At 38.6% G+C, this 25,957-nt stretch overlaps 1 protein-coding gene across 3 annotated transcripts in view; it reads left to right on the top strand.

The window, feature by feature from the left end:
- astn1 (astrotactin 1) overlaps positions 1-25,957 on the top strand; it is a 568,467-nt gene that overhangs the window by 323,297 nt on the left and 219,213 nt on the right. For all 3 annotated transcript variants that reach the window (XM_049597470.1, XM_049597472.1, XM_049597473.1), the window contains one exon: positions 5,012-5,200. In XM_049597470.1, coding sequence (XP_049453427.1) covers positions 5,012-5,200 — 189 coding nt within the window. The remainder of the gene's footprint in view (positions 1-5,011; positions 5,201-25,957) is intronic.

Below are 25,957 nucleotides of genomic sequence, written 5' to 3' on the forward strand. Positions count from 1 at the left end.
TTTTTCAGTGGTGTATGAGGCCAAAAAAGTCTGACTTCCTATGATCCAGATCTTCTGCATCATTAGGCCCATAGAGCAAGCGCACCATGCAACTAACTTCGTCAGATGAGCCAGCTACTTCCAGTTTAGCCCTCACCTAACTCAAATGGGGATGTATGATTTAATTATGCAGCTCTGCTAGACTTTCTGAATTCAGACTGAATTTATAGTAGTACAACAAGTCATTATTTGGGGCTTGTGACACTCAAAAAAATGTATCCAGTTATTAATAGACATCTTTTTCCCAGTGACAATTTATGGGGAAAAATTTTTTTTGGGCTCAGTGGCATCATGTGCAGGACCTGAAAGTTGTAGTTACATTGTTTGGCCACTATACTAAATTGGCAACAAAGTCTGGTGCACTTCTGGGGGACATGGATAACTGTAACAAAAAAAAAAAAAAAACAACACTTGAGTGGTCACTTATTCTCGTTCGTGAAGGACAACTGTTAGCAAAGCAAGGAAAAGAATTGTTGACATAAAAATAGAGACAGAGTTGCAAAACAGAGAAAAATTGTATAAAAGTTCTCACATTCTGTTTGAAATAGTGGATGCTTAAAGCTTTAAGAAAAGTGTAATCTGTTTTTTTTTTCCTGTCACAGGTATTGCATGCTGCGTTATTTATTTATTCACACCAAATCCTGTCTTCATCAGGTGTAATGAAATCTGTTATTATACACACGCTTATACAACTCCTGAGATAGTTTTAATTTCAAGAGGATTTCACTGATCTCATGTAAGCCTGTGCTTCTTCATGTCCGTATGTGGTCACTGTGGATACTCGGCACTGTTTGGTTGAAAGGGTTCATGAATAGTAAGCAGCTGGCTCAGATGTCCGCTAAACCCGTTTAAGACACTTAGTGCCAGATGCCTGACAGACACTGCCACTTCACCGACTGTAAATTCAAATACCTACAGTATGTGCAGCTGATCAAGTGAGACAAACCTGGATTAAAAAGAATAACGGAGGTCTTTAATACTTAAGTAGACATCTGTGTCCTAAAAAAGTTTACTGCCGCAAGAAATTACATTAACGACATGTCAGTAGCAGATTATTCTCATAGTCTCTAATTGATATAAGGTGACACAAAAATGTGGCAAACAGTGATTTAACTTTACATTTGATTCAACTCTGAACCATCATATGAGACAGTTTTATACGAAGATTCAAATTACTCTGGTCTCCATGAGTACAAACATTTAGCTATGCCAGAAGTATTGCTCTGCAGCTGGAAATGTCAGTCTTGTCGATCAGTCCACAACTTCCAGACTGATATTTTAATAACTGTCAGGGAGATTGCCACTGAGTTTTGTAAAGACATTCATGGCCCTGAGAGGGTGGATCCTAGTATATCTAGGGGAACCCTGACCTTTCCTGTTGTGGCACCAGCAGATCAAAGTTTTCACTTATCCAGTGGAATATCTCTTTATCTACAACTAGTCCATACCCATTGGTAGCTTTGCCACCTTCTACCTATGCCAATCCTCAATGTCTATGTGCAGTTTCACATAGACTGACCACGTCAGTGAGTAGAAAAACATGGTCACAGACAGAATGACTGACTGACTGAATGACTGACTGACAGTTTCCGTGATCATGTACAGCATACCATACCATGACTTAGTCATACCAAAAATTAGAAAAAACAAAACAAACAAAAAACATTCGTCCACAGGGGGAGCCACAGCGATCGGTCGTATTTTAGCCATTTTTAAGCATTTTTCTGTTGTTATAGCGCCACCCAGTTGCCAATTAGAGTTAAATTTCTCCAGTCACCTTGAGGCATCATGTTCTACATATCTACCAGGTTTAGTAAAAATCGATATGGCAGTTAGGCCTAGATAAGAAATTAGCTCTCTAGCGCCCCCATTTTGTTGGATGGGGTCAATAATGGAGGGGTCCCCTCAGATTATGTGTGGTCATATGCCTACAAAGTTGCATGGTGATCAGTGAAACCCTTGAGATGTTATACACCTTTATGTGATGAGCCACGCCCTCTGCAATATTCATTGCCTTATAGAAGCTCAGTTTTAGTAAGTTTTCCAACTTTTGCCAAGAGGGAACTTTAGATATTGGTCCCTAGATTATGTTCACCGAGTTTCATGCAGATCGGTCAGACTTCCTAGGAGGAGATTGATTTGAAGTGTTTTTCAAAAAATTCAAAATGGCGTAAAATCTGTAAAACTGGAAGTTATGGGTTCTTGAGGCCAATTTGTTCCTCATGAGGAGAGGCACCTCTGTGCAAAGTTTCAGGTCCCTACGACATATGGGGCATGAGATATGCCCATTCAAAGTTTGTAATTTCAGTTGGTTGCCATAGCGCCCCCCTTTGGCCAATTGATGTAATATTGCTTCATTTGCATCCTCCCATGACCCTCTACCACTGTGCCAAATTTCACTTGGGAGGAGAAAAACGTGTAACAGACACACACACACACACACACACACACACACACACACACACACACACACACACACACATATACACACAGATTTTTTGTCATTATATAGTAAAGATATGGATTGGCACATTATTTTGTACAGACATTTATGTTTCCCAGATAATAAATCCTGTAAGTTACACCTCATCAGGTTGTACCAAATCTTCGAAGAACTTATGATAATTTAACCTCTGGGTGCAACGGTCAGTATTTTGGGGTTTCTGGTGTAGCTAGCAGATATCCACATAACTGATATTCCAGCCAAGACTTCCTCTTCCATGGGCTGGTTACTGTTCAGTAATCTCTATAAACATACATATGCATTTGATTGCAGGTAATTTTTCAAAAAGCAATTAAAGCACAAAAAAAATAGCCAAAGGGTTCTGAGACTGCATTTCAGCTAATGCGTTCCACCTCTTTTGCTCACTACACAGACTGTTTAACTGCATGAAACCAAAGTCCGTTGTAAAATGATTGATTTATGTTATTTGGACTCAAGACTGACTACAAATGGAAACCAGAATGTTTCCGATATCAAAGTCTTAAAGCATGGCCTACAGATTTTGTATTCTTATACATATTTCTGTTTATAAAGATTTGGTTTTACCTGCTAAACATTAAGCCAATTCATGCAAGACCTAAGGTGGAAGTAAGTCACACATGCAAGTCATAAGCAAGTCTCATGTCTTAACCTTCAAGTCTCAAGCAAGATCTATGTCATTGTGGTGAAAATCAAGCAAGCCGAGTCCTTGCTATAAGTCAAGCAAGTCGAGTCAAGTCATACTCACAAACTCATAAAGATAATAAAACATAAACTGCACCCAATGGTGGAATGTAACTACACACATTTACTCAGGTACTGTAAGTACAAATTTAAGTCTCTTGTTGCACTTGAAACATATGAAAGTTGTAGCGTGGGCACGGATATCAGCCAGCAGGTCCTCCGCCACTGCAATATGTGCGTCATCATATTTTAAAAACAAAACTTTTCAACATCCAGAAAAACATACATGTGAAATTAAAAACAGTCAAACTTTCAAGTCATCTGCCTCAAGTCAAAGTCAAGTGTCGAAGTCATGAATACCAAGTCGAAGTCAAGTTTAATCCATCATCAGTGTTAGTCAAGCAAGTCTCAAGTCCTCAAATTTGCGACTCGATTCGGACTTGAGTCAGGTTATGTGACTTGAGTCCCCCACCTTTGTGCAAGACTTCTGACAATCCCAACAGGCTCAGCTCTGTGTATAATGCCTGTTAGCGAATGTTAGCATGCTAACACACCAAAGTACGATGGTAAACATTGTACCTGCTTAGCATTGTAGCACTGTCATTGTTAGCATGTTAGCATGCTGATGGGACATTTAGTTCAGAACACCACTGTGCCTAAGCCTCAAAATGCTGCTCCACACAATAAAAAATAATGTTACAGATGATTATAATGATGGGGAATGGATAGTTGGAGAAAAAAAAAAAAAAAACAGCCTAATCCATTAGTTACTAAGCATTTTAAGCTGACTAAGCTTGTCTAAGATATCATTAAATTATTTTCCCCACATCTACTGCTTGCATGGTATTTGTCCAACAACCTTCTCTGGCATTTTAAATAGACCTCACATTCTAGGCTTCATTTTTTTCCCTTAATTAAAGTGACCCTTAAAGCTATAGTGCGTAACTTCTGTCGCCTCCCAGCGGATAATGCGTTATTACAACTAATAAGCCGCGGCACTTCCATGTACACAGAGTAACACTCGCCAGTCGCCACACACCGTACACAGAGTAACACTTGCCTTTGTGGTAGGATCCACTTCTGAACCGTGTTTCGGCCGCTTCTCCGCCATGTTGCTTTCTCTTTCTACCTGCGCTCTACCTCTTGTTATGACACTCTCCACTCTTCCTCCACCTCCCTTCTTGTTGTGAGGAAGCATTTCCTGTGTGCCAGCGCGGGAATGTCGCCGGTCGACATGCAAACTAAAAATGATATATATTGAAAAATACTGCAAGATGTTAGAGGAGCCGATCGACTTAATCAGCATTGTGTCATCTCCTCTAGTAGTGGCTTGGGTGAAACGGACATTTACGGACCTGTAGAAGTTACGCACTATAGCTTTAATAAATGTAGCATGCCACTGAGATGATAAGAAACTTAAGGTAATATTATACATATTGTGGGATATGTACAGTGGGAATATACAGTAATTCAATGAAGTAATTCTGGAATTTTTATTCAGTGGTGTACAATAGTTGTCGTAGGGATTCCCTTTAGCACACACCAAGCAGCACCTATATTTATCTGTGATCCATGCAAAGCCTGTGAGGCTCTACAGCTTTGTGTGCCTCAGTGATAAGACAAATCAAAAAACCTACATCTTAGAAAAAGAAAAACAAAATCAGAGTGTACCAGAAGACAGGGAGTGGCAGAGCAAACAAAAGGCATTCCTGTATTTTTCCCCCTAACCCTGAACTCCCCTTTATTTATTTATTTTTTTTTATTCCTCTCCATTATTATAAATTTTTTTCCCCTCCATCTACCCAGCCTTCAGCTCGGCCATCCATTCTCTGGACGGGGCGACGCAGCGGAGCGACTTTGTCTCCATCCTCAGGGAGTTTGGGAATCACTATGTGCAGGAGGCGGTGTACGGCTTCCAGGAGTCCTGTACCATCTGGTACCCCAACAAACAGGTCCAGAGACAGCTGTGGCTGGAGTACCAAGACATCAGCAAAGGTAGGACACACACACTCACACACAGTGAGTGCTGAAGATATAAATGAATACATTTATAGTGATTATTGGCCTTGAGCATCAAGGTTCAGGTGAACATGTGTGTGTGTGTGTGTGTGTGTGTGTGTGTGTGTGTGTGACTGTGTGGGATGCATTAGTAACATTAATTCCTGCAGTTATTTATACATTCATTGACAGGACGGATTCATAATCTGTTACCCCCACAAAATACAGTATATTGAGGCTCATAATACTGAGTGTGTCGGTGTGTATGTGTGTGTAGAGGTTGACTGGATTATTCTGCTACAAATTTAGAATTGGCAGGACTCTTGATCATACTTCAGTTGCAGAGTAAATGCTTGCCAGGAGAAATACTTAAACCTCACATGGGACCTCTTTTAACAAAGCTCTTCTCTTGTTCCCTTTCTTTTTGGTGTTACCCTGTTGTAAAGAAATGTAATGGGCTCCCAGAGTGGCAGTCTTGCAGAAATGCTCTCGAGGCCCTTGTCTGAACCTTGAGTTTATTTTTCTTTATTTATTCTTTTCTGCACTCCATGAAAGCACCCCTCGTAGATTGTTTTGTAAGATCTTTTTATCAGGTTCAGGTGGTTATGTGGGCACCATAAACCATGCAAACACACACAAAGAACCACAACATTTCTCATTTCTATTTGACCTCCAAACTTTTTAGTATTGCCTGAAATGTGTCCCTAAATTACTGTAAGCTGCTGTTGGATGGATGTCTGATAAGATTCAAAATGTTGCAAAGATGCACTTTGGTTGTTTTGATTAGATTTTTTTTTTTCACTTCATAGACACACTTTAGATTTATCACTAGATGTTAGAGGTTATTTAACCACAGCACTTCTTCACAGGGATTTTATTTTCACGGCCACCACCCATGCCCAGCCCCCTCACACAACACTCTTATCACTAAAATTGACACTAAAGTGGTCTTTGAGAATTTATTGGTCTTTGAGAAAATTGAAAAACAGATCTAATATGTATGAACTAACATCAAATAAGCATAATGTAAATTTAGGCATAATGTAAATGTCTGTCCTCAGTCAGTTGTCACTGATTTATTTAAACTAGGCTATGTTGCTGTTTAGTTTTACAGATTAATATTTCACTTAAAATCCACAAGAATTAAAAAGTGCAGCCTGCTGCCTGTCATTTCAGATTTCAGGTTTTTCTGTGTGGTGAAATATGCCTTAAAGAAGACAAAAAAATTTTTTGCAGCACTCTTGGCCCATTCTCAAAACATCTTTGGGAGCTGCTGATTTAGTCAGAGTTCATGTGCAGCTGCTTCTGTTTAGATAACGTTTGTGTATTTTGGCTTTTGGCTGGTGAATTTTTTAAAAAAAAAAAGTCCTTGCTGAAATACGTTTATATTTCTAGAAGTAAGGTGTTGTAAAGGTATTGCACCCGTACTAAAACTTTTAACTAAACTTATTCCTGTAGAGTGCTGCAGGAGTGAGTCCTGAAACGTGAAAATGAGTTAGCATTTTTGGACTCCCAGTTCCCTGCTCTAGAAGTCAACGGGTTTTTGGTTAAATGCCTGAAATGAGGTCGGTGGTTAACACAAGTTCAAAAGATTTTCATGTTTTGTTTTGTGATATTAAATACATCAGTTCATTTTATTTATTTTTATTTTTTTATTTATTTAGAGGACAGTGCACATGATGAACATTGCTGTAAATGTGCCAGTGTTAGCCAAAGGCTAAATTTTTACCCCATTGTGAATCCTGAAGCTTTTACTTGTCTTAAAAAAGGCGGTTTCTAACAGGAGGCTAAATGAGACTACAGCCACTGGACTCAGCTTTACAGCCTTATTGATATGGCAGTGTTTAAGTCATGTGACTATGGTTTGATATGTTTTGGCCTATTGACTTTGTAATTCTGGCAATTGCATTTACACTTCAAAAGTCATAATTGCGATTCTGTTTTACTGATTAGTTATTATTTATCTGTTTTGTTTTGTCCCATTTTGTCCTGTTTGGTCTAAATTCCCGTCTCCACCCACTCCCATGTATGCATTGTGTGTCACTGATTTTTTGTGCTGGCCTTTGCACCAATTAAAAAAAAGGAATATTTTAGAAATATTAAAACAAATTGGTGTTAATTTGTGAAGTTTATTTTGCTTAGCAGAATGTACAAGTGTCATAAATTTTTTGTTCTCCACAGTTCATTTTCAGCACAATCCAGCTGGCTTTTTGTCAAAGGAATCAGGGCTATGATAACTTCCTGGTTGGCCTACAAGTAAACACCATCCACACAGTGCTCTATTGGCACTATTATTAAAAACTCCAAAAAACACCCAGCCCTATTCACTAGTGTGTTAAAAAAATGTTGAAACATGTACTTACTGAGACATCAGGCTTCATCACACCTGCTCTCTGTTGTGAATACAGCTGCACTAATAGCTCTTCATTTATGTTCATTTACCAAATGAAAGTGAAGCTGGCAATCGTACCTTTAATAGTCAGACAGCAGATACTTGTTCAATGACCTGTTTCCAAGAAAAGTCACAATAAACACTCGTGTAGCAGCAGTTCTGTTAAATGTCATTAGAAAGATTAAAGTCAGCCATGTAAATGGCAGCTACACACTTTCTGCAGTTTTGTTTAGAGAGATCAAAATATGTTGGCATGTTACATCTGTGCGTTATCTACACTATGTTTGTCACACACATTATAAACCGTGCAATGGCTCAACCATCTGTTTGAGTCTCACAATGAAGACGAGTGAGCATTGTAGATCATAGCGTGTGTAGCGTTGCACTATAATCAGCATTGTTCTATCGCGAGCAATTACAGTAAACTACACACGCACTCTCCAGAAGCACTTGAAGCACTTCTACTTAAGTGAACAATCAAAGAAGCAACGTCCCTGCTTTTTGTTTTATTACTCAAAATGCCAGCATATGTCAGCCATCCGTCTTTTTGTTACCTGTACTCGTTTTCTCAGCGAGTTGCAGCAGAGATAAGTAATAGCCCGTCTCTCCCTGCCGTTTCACCTCAATGGCTCCAAACTGTCCGCAGTCGTTTCCTTTGTTTGCCTCTGCCACTTTTCTTCCCCTCCCTTACTTTGTCCAAGGACACCCCTGCTGCGCTGCACTGTCCGCTCCCAGTTACCTCTGCGCTGACAGATGGCATTAGATGACTGAGTTTTCCCACCCTCATGAAAAGTGCATTACTCTTCATTTTCAGCAGCTTCTGACACACTGGTTGCAGACGTTGCTAAATGATTCAACACAATCAAAAACTGCCATGCTCCTTCTTTTCAGCTCCTTCTTTGTAAACTGTAACTTTGAGCCCCACACACACACACACACACACACACACAATTCATGCTCAATTTTTTGCTTGGATTGGTGGAGTGAACTTGCACTTTCTAACAACTTTTCTGCAGTCTTCCATATTATATATGTCTATACACATTTACTTACAAGTTGAGAGAAGTTTATATATTTATCATATATAATATATATATATATTTTATTATTAGATATGAGCCATTTTGTACACACTTACATCAGGAATGCCCCATCTGTGAGAAAGGACTAACAGAAAAACAGACCGCCAGATTTGTATTATTGGGACACATTTAGCAAATTTTAACATGAATAAAATTATAATACATTTCTAGTAACATTTAATTTTGTAAAACATGTAGTTTTATGTGATTTTCTGAAAAGGAACTGAAATGGAACTGTGTTTTTTGGGAAGGTTTTAGAATAGAGACTGTTTTCAGTTGCTATGCATTCAGTTAATGAATTCCAATGAATTGCTGTGTAACCTATTTTTAGTTGGTGCATAGCAGGTTGGCTGAACATGCAAAAATGTGACATTTCAAGCATATGAATTAACATGTTCAGAAAAATCCAAAGTAATTTGGCAATAAATTATTAATGCATGAATATTTACTTGCTGTGGGTGAGTTCTTAAAAGTAGGTTTCTCTGGAGCAGCTGGAAACTCAGCTACTTAACTTAATGAAGTTAAATAAATTCTCAGAACTTTATATTTTCCAGTAATTAGTGCCAAATTGTAGAGTTCTTTACAGGGGGATTTCTGGGAAATTACTTCAAAACAATGGACATATGAAATAAAGCATTGCCCAATTTGCATAGGAAATTAACACAAATCCAAAAGTCTGCACATTCAGTACAATGTCCTGTAAAATCACCACTGTTAGCACTGCTTGATTTATAAAAACGCAACACAATACTTCTCCTGTTCACAGTAAGAATAATTACTTAGAATCTTAATTAGAATTTAAAATGTATGCACAGCTACTTCTACTGCATCTTTCCTTTCACCAGTTTAGACCAGTCTATGGATGTAACAGTATTTTCTTCACCCTGCATTCCTGTTGTTATCAGCCCTCATGTTGAAGCAACAATAAAAACATCAGATTTGGACCGTGTGGGACTGGAAATCTGATAGTCTGAACTGGTGCAAAATCCATCCAGAATCTATTTTTCCTGACAAACAGAGAGCACGGTGATTACATTGTGCTGTGAAGATCTGGAATGATTCAATCTAAGTGGGTAACTCTTTCAGCCCGACCCAGGCCCATCCGTTTCTATAGGAAAGGAAATAGATTCCATTGGCAAAAACTTGGAATCAGGGTCATCTTTCTTAATCTCTTCCTGGCTTCTCTGAAACGTCCTGGCCTTTTGGAGGGAGTAATGAGCTCACAGGAGAGTTTGATGATCCATGTCCTCGCCCTTTGCTCCAAATACAAGATGTGCCCGACTCCCTCCATATTCAGTGAGGAGCCGGGGTGATCATTTTCTGCATCTTAGCTGCCTGGGGCACAGCTGCTACCTGAAGTGTTAAGGCTTATTTATGAATATGGTTAATGATTATATTTCAAATGGAAACAGATTTAAAGGAAAACGATGTACTTCACAGCATACTTTGGACTGCATCAGCAGAGAAACTAAAGCCTCCTGTTACAGAAAAGTTTGTCGGGTTCACCTTGTTTGTGTCACTTTAGCACCCAAAGCCCTTCATCTGTATGAATTGCAGATATTTGGTTTATATGATGAGGAAAATCTCATTCACAAAATCAAATATTGTGTGTGCTCTTTGGAAACAAAAGGAGAAAAGCTTTTGTGAATTTCCCATAAATACAAAACGACACTGTTGCCTAAAACAGCAGCTCCTCCAGCCCGGATTTTCACTTTAATACAAAATCAATAAAAATCCCAGGTACTGTGATATTTTGTGGCAATTGTGCATCAACTGTGAATTATAGCTCAGCAGACCGGAGCTCAGCAGGTGAAAGAAGCACATAGTACGCCATGGTCTGTAAAGTTAATTGAAGACTTACACCAGTTGTTTCCTAATGAGCCAGGAACTCTAAAGCAACACATAGTGACACACACACACACACACACACACACACACACACACACACACACACACACAGAGATATATGTACACAAACACAATGCCTGACTATCATGGATGTATCAGTCATGTTGTAGACACGGGGCCATAGCTCATTAACCGTGGTCAGTCTGTGTGTGTGCCATGTGTGTGTTTGGCCATGATGCCTTGTCTGGGTGATTAATAGCACTTTTCCCCCTGCACTAGGTTGAGATATGAGTTTCCTATTGTCAGACAAATGACCTCAATTACCACGCCAGAGATCAGACACAAACAGCAAGAAAGCCACTGCTGCTCCGTTCATGTTGCAACGGTTTATTACATCGAGGAAGCGCTTTTGATTGGAAAGTTAAAGCCCTTTAAAGTCTGTTACAAACAGCTTTAGTTAGTTAGCATGTGAAAATTCAGTTATTACAGCTTGTTGTAGTCTTCACATTGCTGGGATTGGTTGAAGGGAACTTTCACATAACCCTACCCTCATATTTACTGTAAAATTGACTGATGTGGTGCTTCACTTCTGTCACCAATCTTGGTACCCATTGGCTGTCGGCTTGATGTTGATAAGGCACCTATTTTGTGGGTTTTGTTGTAGCCAATTGATATTCAGGCGAAGATGTCCTCTTCTGTGCACCAGTCATTTTGGCTTATTTCAAATAGATACATGCAAATGAATGTTATCTTTTTTTTTTCAAGAGGTAATTCAAAACTTAATTGTTGTCAGACAGTAGTCGATGGGTTCAGAGATTGCGTCTAGGTCAAAGCATTCCACTCCTTTCGCCCTCCTCGTGGACAGCTTACCTGCCACTGAGATGTGATTGGTCAAGCCTGCTTTGACTACAAGTGACTTCAGTTAGCAAAATCTAGCCCCATGGCAACTCATTTGCCATAAACAGTGTAGGAATTGTACAATTCTGCAAATGATAGATAAGGTACATATGTACATTATTATATACTGGATACATTCACCTTTATGTTTCGTTATAAAGTTATAACAACCCTGTGGTAACGTGGTTTGGTTCAGGCACAAAACCACTTGGTTATATTCAGGGAAAAGATCATATTTGTGCTTAACAGCACAATCATGGCTTGAGAGGCCATTGATATCTCATTAAAAGATAACCACTTTTCATGGCACTGTCCTGGCTAGAAAAACAGCAACTGTTATAGCTGCTATACAACACCCATGTTTGATGGATAAAAAGCAGCTGGAAACACAGCAATATCTTGCTATCTGGTTTTGTTTATTGCTCTCAAGCAGTGGTCTGACCCACCATCTACCATCCCCTCCATCTCTGGATGACAAAAACAGCTCATTTACTATGTCAGTTTAGAAAAGCTGATATGATGCATACAAAATCAACGCTTTCCACTTGCAAATGGGCTGCCTGTTACTCACAGACTCTGCATACATATGTTTGACGTTATTTATATATTAGTTTTATTTCTTCTTCTATTTGTGAGCACAGTGGATAATTGGAAATATTGGACTTACATTCATCATGTGGACAGAGACATGACTCAAAGTGATTGCTAAAACTGTATCTAATCGCAAACTGTTAGGCCAAAAAACAATTTAAGGCAGTTTTAAACAATGTCATTTTGGTGCTGTTGTAAAATAAACTGATCTACAGCCTGATGTCTATCCAGTGTTGTGTAAGGACTTTTGCACTTGCTTACTGTAGCATTCCAAATTAGATTACTAAATTAACCAAAACAGCATGGAATAGTGCATATATTGGGTGACAAAGTAAAGGAAAAACATGAATACAATTTATTAGTGGAAAAAAAACAAAGATGTTTCCATACAGCATACATCATCGAATTGTTTGGTGGGTATTAAAAAGATGATGTGAATCATATACAATGGTCTTCATTGACACCAAATCTCAAAAATGGTGCTCGAGTAACTTGCAAAGGAGCGCTGAAGCTGTTCTGGAGTTTCCATCACATTAACAAGCCTATTTATGTTGTTTATTCTTTCAAGTTTTCCCATTTGCCTGTAGTTTTTTAAAACTGAATATTTGAAGTTGATCGATCAACAAAGTGCGCCTCAAAAACTGCCACCAAACGATTTAAAACCTCTTAAAATAGAGGCGATATCATACCAATCTCTCAAGATTATATGTTTCTATTCTTATAATCACACTTATGTCATCCTACTGTGTGGGCTGTTCAAAAATGTTTCAAACTGCCTCCAAACTTCTTTAAAACACTCCTTAAATGGGGATAGTACCAAAGGCATCTCAAAGTGCCATCAGAAACACATGCAGCGGCCGTGAATATGATTAGCCCTATTTAGCTCGCCTCATCTCTCGTTCAGTTAGTGAACTGTCACACGGGAAAAAAAAATTGTGAAGACCAGTTTGCTCGAAAATAATTAGATGCTTTGGAGTTCTGTCAAAACACTCCTACAGCAATTAAAATTTGAATATGCTTCAAAAACACCAAAAGGTGACATTATGGAGATTGTTAAATTGTTAAATGTCAGATCAAATTGAAAATACCATATAGGGACAGAAATATTAGACACAAGCAAAGGTGCGTCTGCAGCGATCAGACAGCAAACTGTGTCGCTGATACTTTAGTCTCTTCTTATTATATCAATCTGTCTTTCTTTATCTACCTATCCACTCTACCTCTGTTTTTTCTCTCTGACTCCGGCTCTCCTTACTTTCTTTCTCAATTAAATCACCATGACCTCCTTCCTCAACCTCATCACCCTCCCCCACTGAGTCAGGCGTCAGCTCTTTACCAACCTCCAGCGCAGCGTTGCATGCTGGTATGTGTGTAAGTGTGATCACCCTGCCAGCAGCCAGGTAAAAATAGGTGCCTTATTTATTCTATTAGGGCCTGTCATTTTAACAAAGAAGCAGCAAAGAAAGTCTCGCTCTGGGGCAATGAAGAGGAGCACAGGGGGAGGGGGAGGAGAGTGCTGAAGAAGAGCAGGAAAGACACAAAAGAAATTATTCGCAAGTGGCCCCGACCTCTGTGACCCCTCTACACCCGTACGCAACACACACGCCTCAGACTAGCACCGCCACCACCTGCCCTGCCTGGTTTGCAGCTGGGAAACATGCAACGCTCACTGCTCTATATATACTTCCCTCTCTTTGTCTTTGTTATGTGCATCAGTTGATTGTGGTGATATATAGAAAATTCAACTTTCAGAAGCAGCGTTTGTTTCGCTAAAATGTTGAGCTGAGCGATACGGTCTAAAATCTGGATCAGTTTATTTAGTGCTTCTATCCTGATGACAACTCTGAAAGGGTATTTTCATTTTTTAATACATTAATACGTGATATTTCCTTTGTTCTGCTGGCTTACTTACATATATGTGTCTAGGTTAATTACATTATGACCAGTAAAAGATTCTTAGATGCCTGATCTGACATGGTGAAATAAATATATGCCGAATAAAGGGCTTACAGCAGCAACATTCATTATTAATTGGAAATGAAGATGAAATTATATAAAGGGGTTAAGACACTACATGTAGAAAATGACATATAGATAGGAGTAGATACTGTGGAGGAGTTACCACTTCAATCTGACTAACAATGTGTTGGCAGGGAGGGATATTTTGACCTAACCAATCAGCAGTAAGTGGCATATACGTTGCCTTGATGTCACTTTTCAGTCGACATGGAAGCTGTCTTTGCTGTTGCTAAGAGCAGTAAATGTAATGTTTGTCATGTCGTTTGACGATGTGTGTTGATTTAAGAGTTGTTATTTCTGTAATATCCCACCTACAAAGCTTTGATTGGCTGGGTAGTTTTTCCCAGCAGGGAAACAGCGTTCAGCATGTGCAACAAAAAGCTGAAGAAATGTGGATATGGGCAGTAACTCATGCGCTTAAAGATTCTGGTCTGACTGACATTTTTACAACATGGGATTCAGACTATTTATTGAAAACTTCAATGACAAGAGGCAATATTTTACTTTCAGTCCCTCTGTATATAAACAGTAACAGTATATAAATGGTTAAAGTGTGGTTCATAACTCATTTTGATGTGGTTGTAATTAGACAACTTTATTAAGGTTTATTAATGTATTTACATGACTGTAACTTGCCCTGTGGGTACTCATAAGTGGAGGTTGGTGTATAAACTTGACTCGTAAAATGCAGTAATAAGAAATATTGTTTAATATTAAACAATAAATCATCGGGATACATTATAACTGCTGAGAAGTGTAGTAAAAAAAAACACAACAAAAAAACATCTTCTTACCTAAATGACAGAATGGGCCATTGGCCAGTGACTCTAAAAAGAACATTTATGACAGTTGGAGAGTACCATTGACAGCCGCATGTACTAACGGTGTCATTTTTTTTTAACATGTGGTTTACACTGAGACACAGTCATAATTATACAACAAAATTACATTGTCAGGTTTAGAAAAAAGATCATGCTTTGGGTTAAAATAAGAAAATGTGCTACATAGTTTAGGTGATTTTACATAAAGATGTTAATTACTAGAATGGCGCGCATGCCCAGTTCACCCCTGGGTGTTTACAACCGTTGCCAGCCAGGGGTTACAGGCTTCAGTTTTCAGCGAAACCTCCGTCTTTCAATGGCGTGGTGTTTTCAGAGGCCTCAAGCGAAGCCACCCAGGCTTTGGAGAGCGATGAGAGCCTCCGTCTGTTCATGGTTTTTTGTCTGGCATAGGTCCGGTGGGGGGTCTCGTAGGCACGGCTGCTTGCCAAGCCTGTGGCATTGTAGGGGAAACACTGCAACTGTCGAACAAAATTATTTGTGATCGATCAAAATCCTTAACAATCAGTCATCGTTAATCAAAAATTGATGCCCATTCCTATGTTGAATGATAAATTATCCCAGAAATATTTGTGATAAAACATGTTATTGTCATTTGAGACCAATTTATGCCATTGATACAACAATATAATACCATAATAATGTAACTATGTCCTTTGAAAGAACTTGTAAATTGTAAGAATATTCAGACATTGGAATATAAATAAAAAATAAAAAAGTTTTTAAAGTACAAAACGCCAGTTGAAGTATACATGTGTTGGGAATCAACATATATTTACTTCACACGATGGCACCAAATATGTTGGGGTCAGCACCTTAGGCTTCACACGGAGGCACCAAATATGTTGGGGTCAACACCTTAGGCTTCACACGATGGCACCAAATATGTTGGGGTTAAATTGGCTATCGGAAATAATTAATAATTATTATTAATAATTAATAATTATGTTAAATAATGTGACTTAATTAACATTAAATCACCTCGTGGGGCACCATTCCCGTAAAGGGAAAAATGATAGCCAGTTAAAGATATCAGTCTCATAAAATACGCTAAACTATTAATTTGGAGTTTGATTAGTAATTAAATTAATGACAACAACCAAAATTAACAGTAACGTCTGAAGGATTTTGGAGTTCTTGACGCAGCAGAGGTTGACTATTCATTCACTCTTGTGCAACATTAAACAGACAGCAGGCATGATTCCAAAGAATTATATTTATTCACAAACTAGCAAAGCAAACCAAAACACACAAATTCTAACTAACTATATACAAGCTTGGTGTGTATATGTGTGTTGTGTGTGTGTGTGAGAGAGAGAGAGAAAAGAGAAAGACAAAGGCGGGTGTGGTGATCAAGTAGCCGTTTGGCCTACAAAACAAAATGGCTGACAGCAGAGAACTACCAAAATGGCCAAATCAAGGCTGGCTTCCAGTTGGGAGAGGTGTCTGTCTGACCGTGTGGTCAGGACAAAGACAAAGGAAAAGAAGCGGGAACTTTGAGATGCCTGTTTGGGTGTAGCTCTGTTGAAAGCCTGTTTGTTTATGAGTCTATGTGAATGTTGTTGCAAACGGTCTGGGTTAGTGCAGAGATTATTTAGTTGTGTGCAAGAATCTGTTTGTGAACAGTATTAGCAAACTAAACACTTAGCTGTGGCGAAGCCAATAATCAATGACCTAACTGCAATCTATCACAACAATAACTCAGTAAACAGCATCAAAGCACATACAACAAGTCAAACAGTCTCGCTTAGCCTGTAAAGCTGTGATAAGCTATGCCCAGTTGTTACATTACCGATCCTTGAGTGGATGGAAGAAAGAGTCACTTGGTGGTGTGCTGCTTTGTTAGCCAGCAGAAGAAGGCTGGGAAGATGGTTCCAGGTGCAGTCTTTGTTGGGTCCTTTGCTCCAAAGGTTCTGATCCGAGGAAGTCGGTCGCTCGGGGCGGGGTCCTTGCAGAGTTAGACGCTGGGTGCTAACTCACTTAGTTCCTTGTTGCTGGAAAGCTGGTTGCAGACCTTGTGTTTGCAACTCTACCTTTCTGTTTCAGGTCAGAGAGTCTGAGATCAATTGCCCTCCCTTTAGTGGTTTGGGCTATGGAGCAGGGGTCCTGTTCCAGGGTCCGCTGGAAAGAGCTGGGAGCTGCTGAAGCAGCTGGAGCAAGAGAGCACTACTGTGGAAGGGAGCAGACCTTGTACCGATGCCTGTGACATCAGAGTCACATGTCCTGAAAAAGGTCTTGTCCAGTCAAGTTTTGGGACTTGAGTCTCACTGAGGTGTGATGTGAGACCTCCTGTGGGATGGGTGCCGCATAGCCCTCTTTGTTTGAAGACAAAGAGAATGCAGAGGAAAAGCCTTGAAATCAGTGTTGATTTTACCAAATGATAAATCTTCTGTGGTCCTGTGAATCCCAACACATGACAGTATGAATAAAATTTTAGTACCTTTATGGGAGTAGCCCAAAATTAACCAAATTGTATTTACTACAAAATTTGGCCTATACAAAAAACAAAGTGATGCCTCTTGTGATTAATGGACAAACTTAGCAAAGCTCCAGGAAAACCGCAGTTACCTCGATAATCTGGCTGGCGCGCTGCAGTCAGCCCCTGTGGATAGATGGCTTGGGAGCTGAAGGATGAAGTTGTCGAGGATAAAACTAAAAACAAGTGACTTTTTGGCTTGTTGTCAAGGGTTCGCAAGCTAACAACTATAGGGACTGTGCCTCTTCCACTCCAAAAGAGCAGCTGCAGGCTATCAGTAAGCTACGCTGCTTTATTTTTGCTTGGGACTCGGCAATTGCTGCATCAAAGCCTTATACTGACATCAGCACAATGATTGATAAGTCAGTAACATAATTATCGTGACAGGCCTAACAACTACCTTATATTGTGTTATAGACCATTTTGCAAATTTTTGACGAGGTTACTTCTACTCAGTGCTTATCAGGGGGACTTATGGTAAAGTGTTACCATTTGATACATTTGATGTATCTTCAAATCCTAGAAATAATTCATATCAGTACAGCTTTTCACTGATGACTGTTTTTATACATTCTAAGTTACTTGAAAGTGATTGACGTGGTCTTGAATCAAATAAAGGACAGGGCTAGTTTCAGTTAAGTTCTGTGCCACCCTGCTATAACATTGGTGGCCAGTGGATTCAAAGTTCCTGTTGTATTTAGTCTGCAGATTATCAAACAGATATATAAGCAGAAATATTCTTTGGCGTTCTTCTGGTGTGTTACCTTGTTTGTTGACTGCCCTTTGAGTGCTCCCACTGCTCCCATGTCAAGCCAGGTATAACACTCAGAAAATGTGAAATGTTTTCTGACCAAATGTCATATTGTTAGCCTTTATCCTAAGGCTATGGAGTGTACAATAAATATTCTACACGTTCACCGCTAGGTCATGGTCTCCAAAGGATCGTCAGAGTCTTGCACTTCTCTGCCAAGGCCACTGTGTTGTAATATTCTAGTTTGATATCTTTTAGAGTAGATCCCCAGTTGTCAGCGGTAGACTTTTCATAGAATGTTTTTGTGGATATTTTTCCCTCAACATTGTTGCCTGCAAGCATGGGTAACCAAAAGAAAAACAGCCTCTTTCTGTAGTAAAGCAGGTAGATATTGCAAAAGCTTGTTTTAAATTCCCATTAATAAGACACACAGCAGTCACTCTCACATGGAGGAATTCTGGAAAACATTTACCCCATATAAAGAAGAAATGAGTCATTGTTTGGCTTAACAAGTACTGTATTTTTACCCTCTAATAAATTCCTTATCATATCATGTTACCTTTTTTTATCACTGTATATTCTGACAGGCTGCCACAAGCTATAGTAGATATACACCAGGGACTTTTAATTCCAGTATCACTGTAATTATCACGCAATGCAATAATAAAAGAGGTCAGCAAACTTGTCTCATAACATAAACATGATATTTCTATAATGAGTTCAATAACCACAGAATACAATAACAAGATATCTCATCTGCAGAGGCAATATTTCCGCCGATGTTTTAATAGAATCCTTATCAGATCATTACTGATGAAATTCTAAATGACAAGACATGAATGTTAAACTCTCTACAGCAGAGATGTTATTGAAACTTGTTACACTTAGATCCATTGAGCTGGCTTTGCATATGAGTTTTAACACTGGCGACCTCACAGAACACTCATTCACAACTCACAAGTTTCAAGTTCATTTATTCATTTCTTAATTTATTACTAGGCTGTGCATATCTATATTTAATTTTGTTAAAATTGTATTTTATACTAAATTTCATATTTTTATAGAGTTAACAGTATTATCAGTTTCTATGTTTGATACACTACGGCAGGGTTATTCAAATGTATCATTCAGGGGGTTACATTTTCAGAAAGCTAAGGGCCCAAGGCCGAACATTTCTCTGAGTTGTTATTCTCATTATGTTTGTACACTTGACACAACACACCACCATATTTTCAATACTTTTGTGTCATGAGATCACAATTTGCGTTCAAATTTTCAATAACCTCTATTTACGGCCTCTCTTGCTCTGTATTGTCTGCTCTGTGTAAACAGCCTGTGGTTCAGTCAAAGTATCACTTAATTTTGTCGAGTGACTGGTGGTCTCAGCCGAGTCATTCATGTCTTCCCAGTCGCACTGAGGAATGCATTGGTTTATTTTTGGCAAAATTTTAAAAAAGACATGTAGAATAAGGTAATTTTGACACGATTTGTTAAGGTACCATCTGAAATTTAAAAAAAAAACAAACAAAGGAAACATTTCAAAACCAGTTGTGCAGTTCAAAGGCAATTGGGCCTAGGAGTGTAGGAGCACTCTGCTGGGTTGAAGGGTTTGTTGTGGCAAAATATCTGTTTTTTTTGCATAACTTCCTCTTTTTTATTGTTTTAATCTTATTTATTTGTAAACAGAACTGGTCGGCGGGCCAGTCTGGCTTGATGGGGAGGCTGAGTTGGCCTGCTGGTTGCCAGTTGAATAGGCCGGCTCCATGGTAATGTCATTATCGTACTGTATTAACTTTGGTTGTGCCCAAATAAAATACAAAAGGACTGGCATCAACATTCACTTAAAGTATATATATATATATATATATATATATATATATGCATTAATCTGTACATTAATGTGGTAAAGGTAGAGCTCATTTGAATTATTTTAGCATATAATGGAAATACTCAAGCAAAGGTACTTCAAATTTGTACTTAAGAGGGATACTGTGCTGATTATCAGCCAGCTTTATATCATAACAGTGTCAGTAGTATGTGTAAATGATCTGTGGTAAACTTCCCCTCATCTAACCAGTGCCAATATTTCTCTGCTCCTCTCAGGGGCGTTGTTTCAGCAAAAGCTAAGGTATGGCAATATGACATGACGTCACAGAGCTACTGATGATGGAGTTTCAAAAATACCACTGACAGCGAGCGGACGTTTAATTATCATTAGTCATGTGTTTAACTTCACAGAAAATAAAGAAAATCAATTAATTACAAGCTCATTTCTAGAAGATAACCAAGGGGTCCGGTGTATGAAACACAGTAAAACCAAGGCCAATTTGGTACAATACTGTATAGGCAAATTTATTGTGTCTCCAGAGACCGAAAATACAAGCTTAACATGCCGACATAACCCATATACAATCAGACAGGCTTCAAGACATCATTTAGACAGGCTGTCTACAGCAGCAGAGCAAAATGCTTTTATAGCACACAGATAATTCACATAACTCACGGAGGAGCGAAGTAATAACACTCGTATTCACTGATTATTGATATTATTGACCAATTTAAGTGCAATACAATGAAAACAACCAGCCAGTGCGCCTCACGTAAGATGACTACAGAACCTCTCTCTTTTTTTTTCTCCCGATTCCAAGGTATGGCAGCTGCCATACCTCGCCATACCTAAATGACGCCTATGGCTCCTCTTCCAGCAAAACACTGCCAGATGACACAAAATATGTCATTAATCTTTATCCCTCTCAAACATAGACCAGATCTGATCAAACATTAACACTAGGCAGCGCTGATCAAAGGTAAACAAAGATTATGTTACTGCATTGCCTATTTCTCATCTAAAATGTCCATTACGCCCTGTTTAGCTGTAGTAGTGAGAGTTTCTGAACAGGAAGTGCCGTACTGTTTTTCCTGCATAGTGAAAACAGAGACCGAAAACTGACATCATTCAGTAAAAGTAGGCAGCACAGATCAAATATAAACCAAAATTCTGTTACTGAGTTGCCCATTTCTCACCTCAGATGTTTTCAGAAACATGTTTTAACTTACTGTTTAACTTTAATATATGATATTGATACCAGCTGGCCGCCATTGTGTGAAATGGGCGAGTTTGCATTATGTCACCCACCAGCAGGAGTGGTGTTGCACAGTGTATTCTGGTAGTTCTCTGTTTTCTGTGGTCATGTAGCACCAAATTCAAAAGTATTTGCATCTTTGTACTTCCAAAGACAGCCCATATTTTAAGTGTATGTAGTGAAGGTAGTGTCTTGGCCTAATTGCTGCTGGCTGTTGGTTATGTAATGTGATGGTCTGCTGTGATTGTCTGTTGTTTAGTGATGTTCACTTGCAGTCTGTGCATTCATAACCTGCTGTACTATTGAATCAGTCAATATCAGTGCAGCTCTTTGACTCCTAAGCTGATACAATTGATATAATACAGACATACTGCTAGTATGCTAGTACTGCTAGTACAAGTTACAGTCTCTCAGCACACACTTTTGTTTGACTCCCAATTAGTTTAAACTAGACATTTAGAGCATTTGCACTATTTAGTTTTGAACTATACTATGGAAAGTATGATAAAGACCATTGATTTAAAAAAAGGTTCAGTACCAGTTATTTTAGATAGCTGGGTTGGAAAAACACATTTTGGTGGCGACTGTCACAAAGGTCTGCAGTAAATTGGTTGGATAAATGGCTTGTTAGAAAAGGGCAGCGATACGGTGAGCTTTTTAGCTGGGGCGAGCATTTTCTAAATCACACGCATTCATATTGCTGCATCAGGATATTGAAGATTCTTTTATGTTTTTTTTTTTTTTTTTTTACTGATGAGGTTTTTGCCCAACCTCTGTCAGCTTACTGTAACAAGACGAAGGTCTGGCAACATGAGATTAGAAATGAAAAGGCAGAAGAAGTGGGTACTTAAGCAATGAGAAAATCTACCAGCCGGACAGGACAGCCACCGGGACTACGTATACAAGGAAGAAAAGCTCCTCCTACGTGGATTTAATATTAAGGGTAGAAAAAAAAGAAAACATGTAACAGCACCAGGCAGTTTCATAAAGAAAAAAATAAGGAAAATAAGGAGGTTTCACATTTATAGAATGGCAATTATTTGTCTCTGTTTAACTTGTTTACTGTCTTGCAGGATGGTGATTTATACAATGCATCAACAACAAATTTGATACAGGGTCAACATCAGTGTGGCTGTGGCTGATGACACCAATGTGTGTCGGACTGTGGAAAAATTTGAGAGCCGGGGCTTAATATTTTTTTCCTGACCTCTTTTTTTCACTCCTGACAAACTTACTGTGAGAGACAGATGAGGTCAAGGAGTGACAGTAAAGCATGAGTCCAGTCCAGCCTTCAGGAAAAAAAATAGGAGAGAGTGGGGAGGGCAGAGAAGAAGGTGAAAGAGGTGAGGAAAAAATGAAGTCATTAGACAAAAGATGGACAGAAGAGCTTGTTGAAGAAAGTGCAGACTTCCCAAAAAAAGGGATTGGAGAGAGTTTTATGAGACCATAAGAGGGGGGAAAGACAGAGAGAAAGAAATAGAAAAAAAGAACAGATGACAGCAGAGGAGGCGATAGGAGCAGATTAAAAAGAGTAAAGAAGAGGTATGACAAGTTGGAGGAGGAACAGTAGAGATGTTGTGGAGAGGAGGTGAACAGTGGAGCAGCTGTGATTCGGAGGCAGCAGAGAAGATCTTAGGAGGTGTGGGTGGAGGTGTTGGAGGAGATGTCATCTGCCTCTTCGAAGCGGAGGCAGGGTGATAAATGTCCTCTGCTTGTTCAGTTCACCAGACAATTACAGACAGACATGGAGCAGATGTGTGCTAACTCCAAAACGTCTTTTCTGCAAGTGTGTGTCCGCGTGCGTTTTCAAATGTCTCAGCCTCAACGTGTCAATCTGCGCATTTGTTTATGTGTGCGTGTATTGAGAGCATGTCCGTGCTTGTGTGAGCTTTGTAATTGTAAGAAAGTTTGTGTGCGATTCTGCAGCAGAAGGATAGAAAAAGAGTCTCATCCAACTCGTCAAGTCTAACGAAGTGGAACTGCTCCAGCAGTGAAAGTTGAAGTCGGAGATGAGAAACAGATTGTCCGGCCGCTCTGCCACAAAACTGGTTGATATCGAGCCTCGTCAGCACATTCACAGACAACTCGGCTCACCAGAACAGACAGAGCCAAGAGTGTATCGGTTTACATGCAGCAGGATTACAGAAATCACATTACCACAGGATTATCTGAAAATAAAGACAGACAAAGAAACATGCTACTGGTGCTGAGCAGTCACTAATCACATTATAGATACTTTAAGAGATGATGGTGCTTCTTTACATAATGTAGATTTGCAGTAAGGCATGAGACTCTGGTGCAGAAAATGAGTTTAATTTTGGCTTGTATGAAATTTAGAGTAAGTTTTACCATCTTAGAAACTTTAAGACCATCTCCTATAACCTGTTTACCAAATTGCTTTGTCAGTCCAGGAAATGTGACATTGTTATAGCACAAAGAATATACATTTATTTAGGTCAGAAGATGTCTGGGACTTGAACACGAAAGACAGGGGTTTGTGTCCTGCATCCTGTGTGTTGCTTAAGTTGTGGAATGTTCATTTACTCAAGTACTGAGTAACAGTTTCAGTTGATTAATGATGGTTATTATAAACTGATAAATAATAGTCAGCCTTTTGTAATATTCATCTAAATTCATTGAAAATTCCTATCAAAGTTATACCCAAAGTGAATGGAAAGCTGTGCTCGTTCCATTTTAGCACATGTACATGCATGGTCTCATATAAAGGTAATGCTCTGAAGTTTTTTTCCCCAACAGTCAAAATCACTGTAAGAGCTTTTGTCACTGAGTTATATAAGTTTTAACCCAGTGGAATTTTATTTTATGTTTTTACCTTTGTCTGAATCTTTTCTTAAAATGATGACTAAAACAATGGAAAAGAATATGGGATTATATCATTATCATTGGCTATCAAGGCCATAGAAACAGTATTGGAAGCTCCTATTGGCCCAAGTGAGGTGTCAATGAAAAGGTCAGGTTGTTCCCCACCATTTTGGCAGTGAATAGTCCACATATTTACATGGAAATGGAAGAAGTTATGGATACTAGGTGAAGAAATATAAATGTTTGAAATGATGCAACAACAGTTTTTGGATATCTATGGATGTAATAATGTGTTGAGACTAAATATTTTGCTAGATTAAGTGTTTTTGTGGATTGCAATGGTCTGCATCAACTGCAAGTAGCATAGCCTTTGAACAATATGTTATATAAGTAGTTTATGAAGCACCAAGTAACATTAACGGGCCCTATCATGTATTTTATTGGTGATAAAAAAAAATAGTGATTATTTGTTCACTGTTGATGGTATCTGATTGTTGTATTGAACACATTTATGAAAAGAAAGTCCACATTACATGCAACACTGCACTCAGATAAACATAGTGGGAGACAAGAGTGATGGGATTACAAAAAAAAGAAAAACAACTCAGCAGCTACAACTCTTTTTCAAAATAAATTAATGATACAATATTGAAAATGTGGGGGTAGGGGTACTTTGGGGCCCAGTTTATCAGGTGTAACTTAACAATAGCCATTCAAATAATGTTTGTTAGTCATTAAGCAATAGTAAACTGTTATGACGATCAACTGCAACATTACAATGGCCACCCAAATACCGTTTATAGATGCTCACAGTATTTATCAACTATTTAAAGGTGCAGTATGTACAGTAGTTCTGGAGAAAGATAGTTAAAGGTTTCTACCGTTTTTTTTCCCCGTTAAAGGGGTTTTTTTGGGGAGTTTTTCCTTATCCGCTGTGAGGGTCTTAAGGACAGAGGGATGTCGTATGCTGTAAAGCCCTGTGAGGCAAATTGTGATTTGTGATATTGGGCTTTATAAATAAAATTGATTGATTGATTGATTGATTGATTGATTGATTGATTGATTAAATGTTGAGTCTCATTACCAGGTCATCAGATGCTTTGGGTTGGTAGCTGGACCGAATTGCCAACCCAGAGCATCCACAGTTGACCCATCTATGAATGCCATGTTTATATGTTTATAAAAACCATTTCTGGAAGTTTTACAAACCATTTAGTAATCATTAGCAAATATTTAATATAATGAATCAAATATTATGTGTGCAACAATAACCAGTAAAAATAACAAAAAATATCATTAACCATTTCATTGTTTTTAACCATAGAAGAACTATTAACTTAAGTTTGATTAAGTATCAATCAGTCATTTACAAATGAGAGATATTAAATGTTACCAAGTATGGTATCTAAATACAATTTTGAGTTAAAAAATAGTGTCTGCTTTATTGCAGCTCATCTGGTTGCCTCTGATCTTCAATGACTACCAACTAATCATTTATCAATTGGATTTTGTTGGACTTTTATAAGGTAAGGCATGGGTGCAAGATGGTCTTGATATTTTTCAGTGAGTCACCCAAGCATTGCATTCACAAAATACACTACAGCTTGAAAGTGTTTCCTTGCTTGACTGCATATGATACAGAACGTCCTCTATACTTGTAATACATGCATTTCACTTAAACATTTTCTTTTTCAATTAATAATTATGCTAACCTGGCAAGCAAGATGGGATTTTCTGAAGTGTACATGAATATGCCTCAAAGTCAACTCAAGAACCTTGAGAAGCAGAGCGTTAGGAGCATAAATATACATGATGTAACTGTAGGGCATATACAGTGCAAATGAGAAAAAGAACTGTTTGTTCTTAGATAATTGTGTGTCTTGCCTCAGGTCTGTGCACATTTCAGATGTTATGGTAAAGAAAATCATGTGTATTACAGTATGTTTGGATTCT

The sequence above is a fragment of the Epinephelus fuscoguttatus genome, linkage group LG15 (assembly GCF_011397635.1).
Source record: "Epinephelus fuscoguttatus linkage group LG15, E.fuscoguttatus.final_Chr_v1".
In the NCBI taxonomy this organism is placed as follows: Eukaryota; Metazoa; Chordata; class Actinopteri; order Perciformes; family Serranidae; genus Epinephelus; species Epinephelus fuscoguttatus.